Raw genomic sequence first — 15236 nt, 5'->3', positions numbered from 1 at the left:
ATTAAGTTCAGGCCAAGCGCTCACCATTCTGCAGAATAAGGACCAGAACTTTACAGAGGTAAACTGTGTCAGTTCTTTTACTATTACAGGTATGTAACAGCACTTCAAATGTTCAAATATGTACACAATATGTAATAACATGCTATTTAACAACTTTGTCCATATATTATCACGTTAGGAAAGGTTTTGTTTTGGCTTTGTGTCGAACTGAGTGAGAGATGAAGGTGATTTACATTGAGTGAGAGTATATGTTAGCTTGATGCTAGCTGAGGTAAAAAAACAAAACATTTACGAGTCACAGAGACTATGTTTACTGAGTAGTTTACTTGTACTGGATTTTGTCTTTGTGTTTTTTAATCAAGAATCCATTTGTTAGAGATTTCTGAGTTGGTTTTTACATGTTATTGGTTGTTTTGTGTAAAATTGTGTTCACTAGCTGGTAAACTGGCCGAGCACACTCAGTCTGGTGGACTTTTAGTGCATACAGTGAGAGAGAGACGATTTTCTGGAGGTGTCACTATCTTAAAGCTGAATGTAATGTTGTCACTTTTCTATAGAGGTAGCGGTATATAGAGAAACATTCAGTTATTTATGGTTTCATATATAGGTGTTTCTATTGTATGAATGTGAAATACATTGTGGTTTTCATGTGAAACCATACACTAAGACAGGGTTATTTGTGGAACATGTTTTAATTCTGCTTTAGGTAAAGTGCATTTATGTAGTGTAATTTAAAGTGTGCACTTGTTTGATATGAATATTTTCAAAGTACTAACAAGAAAATAGACAATTGAACAAGAGAAACGTTCTTCAGAATAAAGAAAGCGGCAGAACTTTGCAGACTTAAACTTGTGTCCATTCTTTTTACAGGCCACCTCAGCTACACATGTACTCTGTCTGCACACGCATCCACGCATGCACATACACACGGACCATCACATACTAATGTTCCCTCTCTTGTGTTTGTCAGCAGTTCATCGTGGCCCTGTTGTTCGCCTCCTTCACCAAAACTCTGTCAGGGACCTACATGAACAGTGCCATCACTCAGAGAGACACTTTTTCCCTGTCCAGCTCTCTCATCGGACTCATAGACGGCAGCTTTGAGATGGATATCAACAATAACATTGAGTTGCTTGAGAATTCATGTAGTAAAAACCAGATACAGACTACAGTATGATCCATTTTTTTGTGGTTCAATCAGAGTCTGCTCTCAATTACTGTCCAGTGTTATAGTTGTTCCTATTAATTGATTGACTGGCGTTTGTCCATGACTCTACTGTCAAACCCCTAACATTGTTTTATTTGATGCTGTGCTGTTGCAGCCTAGTTTCCAAACTGATATGCCATTTTTAGTTTAAAAAATAACAGTGTTTATAATTTGCTCTTCCTGACTACTGCAGTGTTGTGGTTTCTTGCAGGTAACCTGCTGTTCCTGGCTGTGGTCAGCCATTTTGGGGCGAAGCTGCACCGGCTCAGGTTCAATGCTGTGGGCTGTTTCCTCATGGCTGTAGGATCCTTCCTCACACGCCTGCCACACTTCTTCATGGGACGGTAAAAACAACTGAAATACTGGAAAACTTGTACTTGTAGAGATACTCCAATGCGGAGGATAGTTTCACTTGAGAAATAAAGAAATGTATCCAGTTGTTGATTAATCTCAGTTACCTTCGAACTAAAGTCTTGTGTAATTGGTCAGCTGCTTGATTATGCTTTGGGGCCATACATGTTAAGAGAAGGGATTAAGAGATGCTATAACTGTGATGTGGTAAGGTTGGACCCAGGTGCAGAGAAGAGACCAGAAGATGAAGCAGTGGTTCCAACCAGTGTCTCCACCCCTCAAGGGCCCACTTAACTGCCAAAAGCTCCCAGTTTCCTACATCGTAGTTGCCTTCCGCTGGCGAGGCCCGCTTGGAGAGAAAGGTGCATGGGTGCAGTTTCTTGTCCTCCTCGTTCCGCTGTGAAAGTACCGCACCAGCTCCGGTGTCCGAGGCGTCCACCTCTACCACAAAGGGGCGAGTAGGATCAGGATGAACGTGGATGGGTCCGGAGGTGAAACGTCCCTTGAGCTCTATGAATGCCCTGTCAGTCTCGGGATTCCTGCAAAAACCTGCTTGCGTGAGGTGGGACAGGGCTGTATGTGTTCCGGAGGTTTTTTTGGAGAAGATCAGGATGTCGTCGAGGTGAACAAAGACGAACCGGTTCAACATATCCCTAAGAGTGTCATTGATCAATGCCTGAAAGACGGCCGGTGAGTTCGATATTCCAAAGGTCATGACTAAATACTCAGTGACCACTAGGGGTGTTAAAGGACATTTTCCTCTCATCTCCCTAATTCTCTCCAGATTTTAAGCGTTGCGGAGGTCCAGTTTGGTGAAGAATTGGTCTCCTAGGGCCAACTCCAAGACGGCGGACATCGGGTAGGGGGTAACGATTCTTGATCCTAATCCTTTTCAGCCCTCTGTAATAGATGCAAGGACTGAAGTTTGGGTCAGAGACAGAGAGACAAGGGATGCGATTAGACATGCAGCCCAATTATGATATTTTTTCCACTAATTGGTCTTTTGACCAATCACATTAGATATTTTCGTATCAGCTCTTTTTCAGAGCATATCTGATTGGTCAAAATACCAATTACTTTAAAAAAATGACTGAATTGGGCTGCCTGTCTCAACGAATCCATAGAAACCTGGACATGTTCCAACTGAAATGTTCCATCCTGTCAGTACTGATGTTGAATGCAATTAAATACACTTGTTTCGTTCGCTCCCACCCCCTGTAGGTTTGTTGAACATGAGTGGAAATGAAACTCCAGCACACTGGTAGCACTAAAGACGTGTGAGTATAACTATTCCTGGTGAGTTGGGTGTGGTGGGGATATTCCTGGGAGGTCTACTGATGAAGAGGTATAAGCTTGGCGTTGTGTCTGGAGCCCAGAAGTCTTTCGTCACCTCCTTCATGGCCTACCTCCTCCTCCCTCTGCAGTTTGGCACTAGTGTGACAACGTTCAGGTGGCTGGTCTGACCGTGTCCTACAATAGGTAAATATGACATCTGATTGGTTGGTTGGTGGGTGGGTGGGTTGATTAAAACAAAAGTTTTGTTCAGTGGAATATGAGGGAGAGTTAGACCAAAACACACATGGGCTTGTGCCGGGGTTCCCTCTTGTGTGAATATTCAGTATGGTTGTTACTGAGCCAGGATTCCTGGCTGTTTTGTCACTGTGCCTGTGTCAATGATAGTTCAGCAACAATTATTTAAACATCATTAAAAATGTCAAATTCAGTGCAAAGTAATGTAGTGCATTGGTGTCTAGATCCCTGTTGGGTGGCAAAGTGTCACAAGAATCATGTGGGGAGAGAAAACAAGAGAATGCATTAAATTAATGGGTGTTAACTAATCAGGGTTCAACAAAGCACTTCAAGACCTCAATTCCTTCAAAAGAGAGAGAAGGAGAAAGGAGTATGGTCCCTGCAGTAGGACTACATGCTGGCCATGAGGTTCTCCAAGTGGTACTCCAGGAGGCTGGAGAGCTCAGTGACCAGAGACTCTGGGTTAAAGTACCAGGCCAGCTGCTGGCCAAACATGTCATCTAGCAGAGCCATCAGCCCGCCCTGAAGAGAACACCACACAACACATAGAAAATGGCTCTGAGTTACTAGCTTATCAAGAGGAGAGAGACAATTAGAAATACTCTCCCTAAAATGGCATTGGAACCTGGTTAACCATGAATAAGGCAGTAAACAGGAAGTACACTAAGAATATTGAAGTAAACAGGAAGTAACCTCTTGACTCTTACATTGAGCAGCAGCAGGTATCTGTCAGCCTCTGGCTCCATGTTGGCAGCAGTGGGCAGGAAGGAGTACAGGAGAGCGTACAGACGCTCCACGAACCCACCAGGGTGCTAAAGGAAACAAAGGAGGAGAAAAGAGGAGAGAAGAGAAGAGGAATTTAAGTGAAACTGCTAATAGAGAGAGATCAAAACATGTACCAGTGAGATGCTACTTACCACCATCAGGGACTTCTGAGCTGTCATCATCCCAAACAGCACCAGCTCAAAGAGGACATCTATCATGTTCACATGATGGATCTAGGACAAGAAAACACATTTGGAGAAAATAGGAACGATTTCATATAGATCAGCTACTGTGATGTATAAAATACATGCATGTGGAAGAACTCAGTGAGACTTGAAAGAGTTAATGAACTCACCTTTGCTCAGCCAGCTCCCTCTCAATGTCATTCCGCTTGGAGGGGTCACTCAGGTAGTCCACAAAGTCGTTATAGGTACGGATGAATTTGGCCTCGTCCTATGACAAAGAAAATAGCATCATAGTGAACAGAACACATTTCCCCTCAGGGATGCTCTAATTCCCTTGAAAGAGAATGAGTTAGTGAGTTACCATGTGGTTGGCCTGAACCAAAGCGCCCAGGAGGACCTTTCCCGCCACAAACAGATGGTTCCTGCTCAGGGTGGAACCAAGCAGGGTCTAGGAAAGAGGGAAGAGTTAGGGTGAGACATCTTCCTCTAGGAGACAGAACAAGAAGTCACAGAGAGAAAAAGAAAAGTGGGTCCACTCACAGTGAAGGCCTGGCGCAGGGAGATGAGCCTCAGGGCGATGTCCTCCACTCTCTTGGTGGTAAGGTAGAGGATGTGAAAGGGAGGGAATGGAGCATGTCAACCATTAGAGTCAATGGGGGATAACAGCATTATGACCACTATCCTTCAGCATCTGACAAGCCCAGACTACACAGACAATTAGAGGAACTCACTTTAGCAGAGGAACCTCCCTCTCCTCAGGCAGCAGGTCCTCCTCCCAGCCCTACGACAACAAAACAAGCATTCAAAATCAGTGACCAATGACATAACAACAAAATCGGTCAATGGAAGGATCTTAATGCTCCTAGTCAATAGTATGTGTGTCTAACGTCTGACCTCATACCAGTTGTGGCCCTCAGGCTCTGGGTCAGTGAACTGCTGAGTGGTGGGCGTAGAGAAGGAGGCAGCCTCCGACCATGCTGAAGAGGAGAGAAGCCCGTCCAGCCCCATGTGGAGAGTGGCGTACACCACTGAGACATCAGTCTGCTGCTCAAAACACACACGACACACCTGTTTACCACACACACGTTATTAGAAAACACACCAAATCTAATGCAAAAATGCCCAGTAATGTCTAGTCTATATACATAGGAAATTGTTTATTTACCTGGTAGCAGCTAAGCATCACGTCCACAGACGTTTCGTGGCGGAGGTGAGACGCATAGTGGGTCACCCTGCCAGCCACACGCTGACAGAGAGAGAATACATGTTAAGGCCAAATGGAATAAGTGAAGAAAAGACTCATCTAATACTATTTCAGTAGTATTTACTTCTTACCTGGATCCAAGTGATGGACTGCACATTGGTGGCACAGTAGGGGATGCCCTCTGGACTAAGCCTGGCTGGATTACTGCAACTCGCTGTTGGCTGGGCTCCCTGCCTGTGCCATTAAACCCCTACAACTCATCCAGAACGCCGCAGCCCGTCTGGTGTTCAACCTTCCCAAGTTCTCTCACGTCACCCCGCTCCTCCGCTCTCTCCACTGGCTTCCAGTTGAAGCTCGCATCCGCTACAAGACCATGGTGCTTGCCTACGGAGCTGTGAGGGGAACGGCACCTCAGTACCTCCAGGCTCTGATCAGGCCCTACACCCAAACAAGGGCACTGCGTTCATCCACCTCTGGCCTGCTCGCCTCCCTACCACTGAGGAAGTACAGTTCCCGCTCAGCCCAGTCAAAACTGTTCACTGCTCTGGCCCCCCAATGGTGGAACAAACTCCCTCACGACGCCAGGACAGCGGAGTCAATCACCACCTTCCGGAGACACCTGAAACCCCACCTCTTTAAGGAATACCTAGGATAGGATAAAGTAATCCTTCTCACCCCCCCCCCCCCTTAAAAGACCTAGATGCACTATTGTAAAGAGGCTGTTCCACTGGATGTCATAAGGTGAAAGCACCAATCTGTAAGTCGCTCTGGATAAGAGCGTCTGCTAAATGACTTAAATGTAAATGATGTAAATGATGGCCCACACCAGTTGAGTCTCCAGGCCTCTCATCCTACTCACGTGGTGCATCCTCACCACCACCTGCTGTTGAGATAAACAACAAGACAACATCAACAAAACCACTTCAGCAATGGCTGTGACACATTTCCATCAAGATCAAATGACTGACAATGTAGATTAGGTAGTTACAAAGACACATACCTGGGATCCCCCACGCATGTAGGTGATGATGGGGCTGATGAACTGGAAAGTTCTCCAAGCTTTAACCACCGGACCGGCATTGTTCTGCACATTACAATACATTCATGTTGTAAACAGTAAACATTGTAACCGTGATGTGACTGTGTGTGTGTGTGTGTGTGGGGGGTCCATGTTTGTGTCTGTAGAGGGATCTTTCTTGGCCTCATCACATGTCTCAGTGGCTGGGTGTTTGGAGGGAGGGGGACAGACCCCACAGCCATCACTAGAGATCGAACTTCAGACTCCCTCCAAAACCACTGAACCCCTCAACACACAAAGAGATTACGGTGCACACCCTTAGAGGAAGTCGGAACAGGATAACTCCCTCCAAACTCACAAAGACACAGAGGAGGAGGAACTATCCAACACCCAGTGAGAGAGAACAAGTCAGAAAGAGGAGGTGGAAGAGGCGTTAGATAGAGGAGGAGGTTACCCCAGAGGCCATTCCTCCTGTTCATGTGAGCAAGAAAGAGCAGAATGCTTCTGATTAGCCAAATGGCAGGTAGAGGGAGAGGTCATGGTGATTCACACCCACAGAGAGAAAGACAACCCACACAACCTCTTGGATTAGATGAACCACACAGAGGTAGAGGCAGAGGGCCTTCAGGGCTAGCCAGTCAGCCTGCCTGCTCTGATCCTCAAGTCAATTGTATTTAAATTCATGTTCATTAAAGACTTTTATTCAAGAATTGACAAGTCCCATTTATTTAATGATCATTTTTCACTGTCTTCAACCCTCAAGAACCAGGGTGAGTCTGGGTCACCCTTTTCCTGGGCAAACACAACTTGCATATCATCATAGACTAGGCCGAAACGTTAAACTTTTAACCTTGCCTGAATAAAACAATGCATTTTTTATAGTGAGCAAGAGTTGCGCTATTTCCTTTTCTATGATGATTCAAATTCAACTCAACGTTGGTTGAGTGCCCTGTTTTTTTGTTGTGAAATAATACATATTTTTTTTAAATGTACAAAGTAAATTATTAAAAGCATTAAAATTGGGATGTTTCCCACTTATTTACACAACCTACTCCACACTTGCAAAGTGAAAGTTTATAGAAATTTTCTGAAATTAAGTAGTAAACAGAAGAAAAGCAGAATTGAGTCCAATTATAATTTAATAGTTTAATGGTCTATGGTTCCATCCCATTTCTGAAGGTCTGATGAATAATTAATATTGTTCCTCCTCTTCCTTGTGGCAGGCGCAGCAGCACACTGCCCTCCAAAGCCTGCAAAATAATCGCCGGACTGCCCCTTTCCTAGTTTTGCATGGAACATCCAGTGTCACGTCCTTGGTGACGGGTGGGGTGACATCCGAGATGACCACAGCAACATCCTCTGGAAAGGGAAAAAAGAGGAACAGAATGTAAACAAATGCAAACCGTAGCTTCTAAACACTGGCCAGTTGAAAGGTTCTACTAAGATGTCATGACAAACGGCACCTGTCAAGAGTGCTCTCTAAGTGTTACTCACCTGCTTGGATGTCAGCTGGCAGAGTGGCGAAGACGGCCATCGTGAGAGTCCTTTCTTCAGGTTTGACGTCCACAACCTCCAAGAGGGAAGAGATGGGCTCTGCCTCTGTATTAGGGGTTATGTCCACAACATTCAGGTGGGAAGAAGCCGGGTCTGCCTCTGTATTAGAGTTGATGTCCACAACATTCAGGTGGGAAGAAGCCGGGTCTGCCTCTGTGTTAGAGGGGATGTCCACAACATTCAGGTGGGAAGAACCCGGGTCTGCCTCTGTGTTACTGGTGATGTCTACATCCTCCAGGTGGGAAGAAGCCGGATCTGCCTCTGTCTTACGGGTGATGTCCACAACCTCCAGGTGGGAACAAGCCGGGTCTGTGTTATGGGTGACAACAACAATCCTGATGAGCTCTTCTACTACAAGGCACCAAGATGTCATCAGAACAGGCGTCTGTCAGAGTGCTCTCTATCATTGCTACTCACCTGCTTGGATGTCAGCTGGTAGTGTGGTGGAAACGGCCACCGCGAGGACAGGGGGGACTGGTAGGGTGGCTGCAGGGGGCTGGAAGCAGCTCTGCACCTCATCCGCCACAAAGGCACAAACAGAGCTCATATAAAAAGGGCTCTGCAGGTCATCGGTGGAGAAGGACTGACTGATTCTGTTGAGGATCGACCGCACAGAGTCAAAAGCAGCAGCCCGGGAGAAAGGGATGTGAGGGGAAGGGTCCTTTAACATGCAGGAGAGCTTCTCCACTACGGCCGCCACCATGCCCACGGCCATCCCGCTTATTAGGATTGGGTGCTCTGAATGTCCTTCCTCTGGCTGCAGCCACAGGGCCAGGAGGAGCCTGGGCACCACCTCCACCACCACCTGAGATGGGCTGAGCAGGTTGCTACGGGGCTCATTGGACTGCTCGCCCAAAATGCTTCTCACGGCTCTTTCCACGATGCTGTGGACCTTAGGATCGCTGAAATCAACAAAAAGGAGAAGACAAAGCTAAACGATGTGCAATGTGCTCACATAGAACACTGTCTTAGTCTGTTTCTGCGTAGTTCCAGATGTGTAGATAAATGGATCAAGTCATATGCAGGGCAGTACATGGAACTCACATGTCAGCAGGCGAGGTGGGGTGCATGGAGCGGCGGAGCTTGCAGAAAGCCTCGTGCTCTATGTTCATCATTTTTAGGCAAGTGTTTACTTCCCAGGCCTGCAGTATGAAACAGGAAGTCGCATTAGTGTAATTTCACAACAGATCTATTCTGCTGTGCTAACTCGTTGTTGAAAGGCTAGTAAAAGAGCTCACTAACTTGTAGTATGTTTTTAACTGTCATTCTCTTACCAGCCGAGCGAGGTCATTTCCCTCCTCCAGGGTTTCCTTCCACACCCTTCAAATAAAACACAGAGCAATTCAACTTTCCTGGCTTCTGATTTTTCTGTTGTTTATTTTACCCACATCTCCTGGAGTGCTGCTGGTGGCAGGGAATGGCAGTGAAGGTGAGTGCTGACGTGGTACTCACCTCTCCCTAAGGGATTTTTTGCCCTGAGACACCAGCCAGTTGCTCATGTGCTCTGTGGTGACATGGGGCGGGACCTGGCCTTGACTCTGGAGCAGCAGATAGTGGACCATGAGCTTCTTCTGCAAGATGAGGTAAGGTGTGAGACCGTGCCACGAAATACCATATAATGTGCTTTCAGAAGGGCCTCAGGCAACATTTCACAACTGCTCATGCCTCACAATTTGCAAGTGATATTAAGAACTCTTATGACCACCTTCTCTAAACTGTCTTGAAATACAACTCTCTTTCTGTTGTTTATGTTTTTGTGGGATGAATCTTACCTGTTTATTGTAATATGTTTCCTCCCAGCAGGCCTGCAGAGTCTGAAAATAAAGGCTGCTTCTACAGAATTCCTTTGAAGATAATGAAAATAATGATGCTTTGTTATGAACATTATGCACAGGCATTTACAGTATGCTAAAATTAATTTCTCCTAAGATTACCTTTGTGGGACCATAAGTGAACTCCGGAATGCACCAAACCCTATCCATGGTAAGATGGGGAAGAAATGCAGCGCTATAGATATATGGGATGCTCTAGAGATAGCAGGAATGACTTAAAGTCGCGAATGATCAATGACTGTGGAGTCGTCCAATATGCTGCACTTAGAATGGAGTTGTAGGCGATGTTTGGCGCACAAATTAGAATGTTTACATTCTATTGCCATGGAGAAATGGAATGTGTAGAACCTGTATAAATGGGTATGCTTCTATGTCTTTATTTCGTGAACGATTAAACTCTTTATTACGTCATAATGTGTATATGAGGATGTTGGAGCCTGTCCAGATTCATGACGCGATTATCCAGGTGCATGTTGCTTAGACCAACTAATCCAACCTTGCCTTACAAGTTAAATACATTATTTATATATGCCTATGTTGCGTGGTTCGTTCTGCGTTGTGTACTTTTAATTAGGACGCTGCCACAACTGGAGGTCTGCTAGTTGAACAATGTTTTATTTGCCCTGCACACGAAGAGACAAGACACATTATGTTAACCCTTGGCGCAGTCCTAGCTCTCAGGCACCTGCGCAAGCACACGGACACTCACTCAAACACTGTCCCAAGTACTCACAAGTTACAATAGATACCCCAGTTAGCGAGCTTTGTGAACCTTGTTAACATAAATCTTTATATTATCCACATTCTAACAAACGTATGGTTGCATAACAGTACATTGTGTAACATTACCACGGTTTAAAATATTTCCAAGCTCTGAATTGACACAAGGAACACCTTTGCAAAGATATTCGGTTAAAAATAAGAGCATGAATGACAATAAACGTATGACTTGTATTGTATGCATAATAGTGTAGTAAACAATATCGCTCAGCGTGGGAACTTTTGAGGTTTGGAAAGTATCCGTTATAAGTCTCCATGACACGTATCACTTCGTTGTCTTGTTGGTAATAGTAAAAATGCATGACAGTCCGCATTGTAATGGTCTAACAGGTGTTTTTCATTTTGTTTCTCACATTAAACAGACATTTGAGAACGGAATTGCTTACAGTTGTACCTACGACCTCAACACCAAATCTACTCACACGCGCAAATACTCACATTCATACTCATACATACAGCTGTCCTTCTCTCCCCCTTACCTTCGTTGGCCTCGATTTTTTACATTTGTCCGAGAAAATGACCATTTTCGTGGTGTTGCTTTGTGCACTGACTTTACTGAACTCTGGAGAAAACGAACATTGCCGCTGGGTGAGTACATCTGACAATGTGCTCTCCCGTCCATTAGACATTTTGTCTGCAGGAACTCGCTCTTTTTCACTCGGTCCACTCGTCCAAGTGCCGATGTATTTGTGGCCTGATGTGAACAGTACGAATTTGTGTCACTACCAAGGTCGAATGGTTTTAAATGACTGTTTTGTATTGTCTGGAAACTCACTTGTAGATTTCGCTTGCAGTAGGTCTCTTAAAAAAGAGAGGCCGTGCAAGGTTATTAAACCGAGGTGCCTAGTTATTCTTCTTTTGTTGATCAGGTAACGTGCAACCTAACCCTGGCTCTGATATGCAATGTCTCCAAACTCTCTGATTTTAAATCAATATCTGGTTTTGGAATTTTTCATTTAAATGTACGCAGTCAAAAATGGAAGGGGTTAGGATTTGGGCTAAATCAACTGATGCTGGTGTAATTGTGTTTTCTGAAACCTGGCTCAGCAAGTCTATTTTTGTGGTTACAATGTTTATCGCACTGATCGGGTTAAGAAAGGTGGAGGTGTGGCTAAATTTGTAAAAACTAAATTCCCTGTAAGTGTGGCAAAGTCTGAAGCTATATGTAAACAGTTGGAATTTCTTGCTTTGAATATTGAGGTTTCAAAAGGTCTCTCTATAACTCTCTATAACTGTTATAGACCCCCCTGTGTTCTTGGTGATGCATTTTCTTCTTTGACACACCTTATGTCTAAACTTCTTTACAGTGAAATGATCTTGATTGGTGATCTCAACTGGTGTTGGTTAAAGCCGGTGTCTGATGATTTAAAAATGTTTTGTAATTCTATGAATCCTACCCAGTTGATTAACTCACCCACTCGCCCAAATCTTAAATGCCCAGATCAATCTACCCTGATTTATTTGATATTTACAAATGTTCCACATAATTATTCTGCGGTTGGTGTTTTTTTGTAATGATTTAAGTGACCATTGTGCTGTTGTTGCTGTTAGAAATACTAAGGTTCCTAGAACAAACCCACATTTTATTCATAAGAGAAATTTGAAGTGTTTTAATGAGCAGGATTTCTTTCATGATTTGTTTTATTTTGACTAGAGCAGATTGAGTTTATCCCTGATGTGAAAACTGCCTGGAAATTCTTTCACGTGTTTTTTTCCAAATAGTAAACAAACATGCCCCATTCGGCAGGTTCAGGGTTAAAGGGCGGGTTAATCCATGGTTTTCTTCTGAGCTGTCTTGTATTATTCACAACCGTAATCTAGCCTGGGCTAAAGCAAGGAAATCATGTTCTGATGCTGATTGGCTTATTTTTAGGCAGTTACGAAACAAGTGTTCTTTTCTTTTCAGGAAGGCCAAATCTGAATATTTTATGTCTGTTACCACTGATAACCTGAATGACCCTGTCACGTCCTGACCTTAGTTCCTTTTTTTAGGTCTCTATTTTAGTTTGGTCACAGTGTGAGTTGGGGAGGGCATTCTATGTTTTGTTCTGTGTGTTAGATTTCTATGTGTTTGGCCTGGTATGGTTCCCAATCAGAGGCAGCTGTCAATCGTTGTCTCTGATTGAGAACCATACTTAGGCAGCCTGTTTTCCCACTATGGGTTGTGGTTAGTTGTTTTCTGTTTTGTGTGTATTGCACCTTGCAGAACTATTCGTTTGTCGTGTTGTTGTTTTTTGTTCAAGTATTCGTATTTATTAAAAGTATTATGAATACTTACCATGCTGTACCTTGGTCCTCTTCTCCTTCTCCCGACGACAATCGTTACAGACCCTAGAAAGTTTTGGAAGGCTATTAAGTCTATGTCTGGTAATAGTAATGTTAATGAATTACCGTCATGTGTTTTGAAGGACTCTGTTGCTGTATATGACAAAACGGAATTGTTTCAATGAGCACTTTGTATCATCTGGTAGGCTGTTTGATTCAGTGTTCTCTGTCTCTGTACAACCCTGTGTGGATGAAACAGTGAGAGGTGGTCAAGCGTTTAGCTTTTTGCCATTCTCAGTGCAGGTGGTACATAACGCCCTGAAATCCTTAGATCAGAGAAAGCCTGCAGGTCCTGATCTTTTGGATCCCTGCTTTTTAAATCTGGCAGCTGATTTCATAGCTGAACCACTTACATATCTGTTCAATCTAGCCCTGGAATGTAGTGAAATTCCAAAGATCTGGAAATCAGCATTTGTCCTACCACTTTTATAAGGGAGAGATCCAACTCTTTTAAAGAATTATAGGCCAATCTCAAAGCTGTCACCCCTGGTGAAAATACTTGAAACCCTTGTGAGTGAACAGCTAAAAGAGTTTTTATTTACTCAATTACAGCAGCCATGAAGGTTTTAAATGATATCACTGAAGCGCTTGACAAAAAACAGCACTGTCTCACTTTTTATTGATCTCTCTAAGGCGTTTGATACAGTTGATCATGCTATACTAAGGCAGAGATTGTCGAGTGTAGGTCTTTCGGAGCATGCAGTTGCATGGTTTGCTAACTATCTGTCTGATAGAACTCAGTACACTCAATTTGATGGGCTTATGTCTGTTAAATTGTCTTTCTTTAATGGTGTGCCCCAAGGATCTGCACTTGGTCCTCTTTTATTCACTATATATATAAATGATTTAGAAAATAATGTCCACAATGCACAACTTCATTTTTATGCTGATCATACTGTTATTTACTTGTTGTGCCTCGTCTCTTACAAAAGCTTCCCAGAACTTGCCAACTGCTTTTTATACTGTTCAACATACCTTGTGTCAATTGAAGCTTATCCTCAATACTGACAAAACTAAACTAATGGTGTTTTCTAATGCAAGAAATAGACCTTTCACCTATTACTACCTGTCAGGGCAATGAGATTGAGGTTGTAACCTCATATAACTATCTTGGAATTTTAATTGATGACGGCTTCTCATTTAAATTGCATATTCAACAATTTACAAAATAATTGAAGCTGAAATTGGGATTTTATTTTAGGAATAAGGCCTGTTTTTCTTTTGAAGCCAGAAGGAGGCTAGTACCAGCTACATTTATGCCTTTACTAGACTATGGGGATATTTTATATATGAATGCTTCCGCTCCGTGTTTGAGATCAATTGACACCCTTTACCATGGCACTTTGAGATTGAATTTAAACTGCAAAACCCTTACGCACCACTGCACTTTGTATAACAGGGTTGGCTGGCCTTCTCTAGTCACTTGTAGGCTCAGTCACTGGTATACTTTTATTTACATAGCCATTTTGGGTTTACTAACTTTTTATTTGGGCATTTTTATTGTTCAGAAATGTGGTGGGTACACTCTTCGTTCGCTGGACTTTATCATGCTAACTGTTCCAAATGTCCAAACTGAATTTTGTAAAAGGGCTTTTATGTACTCTGCGCCATCTTCTTGGAACGCCTTACAAAATACTTTTAAACTGGAAGAACTTGTCCCGATTGGTATTTTTAAATCACTGATGAATGATCTTGAGACTGATTCCCTGACTTGTCAATGTTTTTAATTAGCTGTTTTTGATTTTGTTATACTCTTGTGAATTCTATGGTTTTTACTAGATTACTTGTAGTTTTTCATGTTGTATGTCTGTAATTTTTGTAATGACTTGGTGCTGCCTATCTTGGCCAGGACGCTCTTGAAAAAGAGATTTTAAATCTCAATGATCCCTTCCTGGTTAAATAAAGGTTAAATAAAATAAATATTGCACAGACACACTAAAGCTGTACAGTGTAGTTTGATAAGTCTGTTTCAATTATTTGCAGATGTATTCCCTATTATTTACAAATTGAAAGATGTAACATTTGAAATGAATGTGGCAGAACAGTTTAGCATAGAGTTCCTGTGGGTGTCTTCTCCTTTAGTCTTTTTGCCTCCTAGACCTCGTTTCTCATTACATGGAATTTCCCCAGTTCCAACTTCACATGAGATGGCCGATGTCTACTCTCATGTGGTGCTGAAAGACAGATATCGCTATGCCGATATCGCTGCTGTCCATGGTCCTGAAATATACAATCTCGGCTATTTGCATATGTACGACCGTCCAAACTTGACCCCACACACATTGATTCTCTCACATTTTTGAACATTGCACAACCTGCAACAAGACACCAAAAGAGCATTTTATTCCAAGTGTGTTTGTGTATGAATTAAGACCCGAAGAATGAAATCAATGTGTGGATGTTGATTGGACAATGTATATGTGCTTTGCAGAAGCAACATTTTTGCATTTCCTGTAGCGTGTATTTTACTGGAGTATGATCAGAT

At 43.2% G+C, this 15236-nt stretch overlaps 1 protein-coding gene and 1 long non-coding RNA gene across 2 annotated transcripts; one reads left to right on the top strand and one right to left on the bottom strand.

Annotated features, from left to right (window-relative positions):
- LOC135564605 (uncharacterized) lies at positions 1-3036 on the top strand. The gene is made up of 5 exons (XR_010461165.1): positions 1-89; positions 971-1551; positions 1771-2248; positions 2343-2417; positions 2780-3036. It is a non-coding gene; the product is annotated as an uncharacterized LOC135564605 (long non-coding RNA).
- A 3915-nt stretch (positions 3037-6951) lies between these two features.
- LOC135564553 (uncharacterized) lies at positions 6952-9130 on the bottom strand. The gene is made up of 5 exons (XM_065009879.1): positions 9089-9130; positions 8859-8956; positions 8232-8716; positions 7755-8123; positions 6952-7619 (listed from the first exon to the last, which is right to left on the bottom strand). The coding sequence occupies exons 2-5, from the start codon at positions 8927-8929 to the stop codon at positions 7453-7455; spliced, it is 1092 nt and encodes a 363-aa protein (XP_064865951.1). The 5' UTR covers positions 8930-8956; positions 9089-9130; the 3' UTR covers positions 6952-7452.
- Between the last annotated feature and the right edge of the window lie 6106 nt (positions 9131-15236).

This window comes from Oncorhynchus nerka, linkage group LG25 (genome assembly GCF_034236695.1).
Source record: "Oncorhynchus nerka isolate Pitt River linkage group LG25, Oner_Uvic_2.0, whole genome shotgun sequence".
Taxonomy (NCBI): domain Eukaryota; kingdom Metazoa; phylum Chordata; class Actinopteri; order Salmoniformes; family Salmonidae; genus Oncorhynchus; species Oncorhynchus nerka.
This window is presented reverse-complemented; position numbering and strand designations above follow the sequence as displayed.

Bases quoted from the DNA above. Each gene is read 5' to 3' on its own strand.
- LOC135564553 (XM_065009879.1), bottom strand. From the start codon at position 8,929: ATGATGAACATAGAGCACGAGGCTTTCTGCAAGCTCCGCCGCTCCATG. The intron at 8,717-8,858 runs GTGAGTTCCATG...TGTTGATTTCAG, and splicing joins CCCACCTCGCCTGCTGACAT to CGATCCTAAGGTCCACAGCA. The intron at 7,620-7,754 runs GTGAGTAACACT...TTCCCTTTCCAG, and splicing joins GCCAGCTGACATCCAAGCAG to AGGATGTTGCTGTGGTCATC.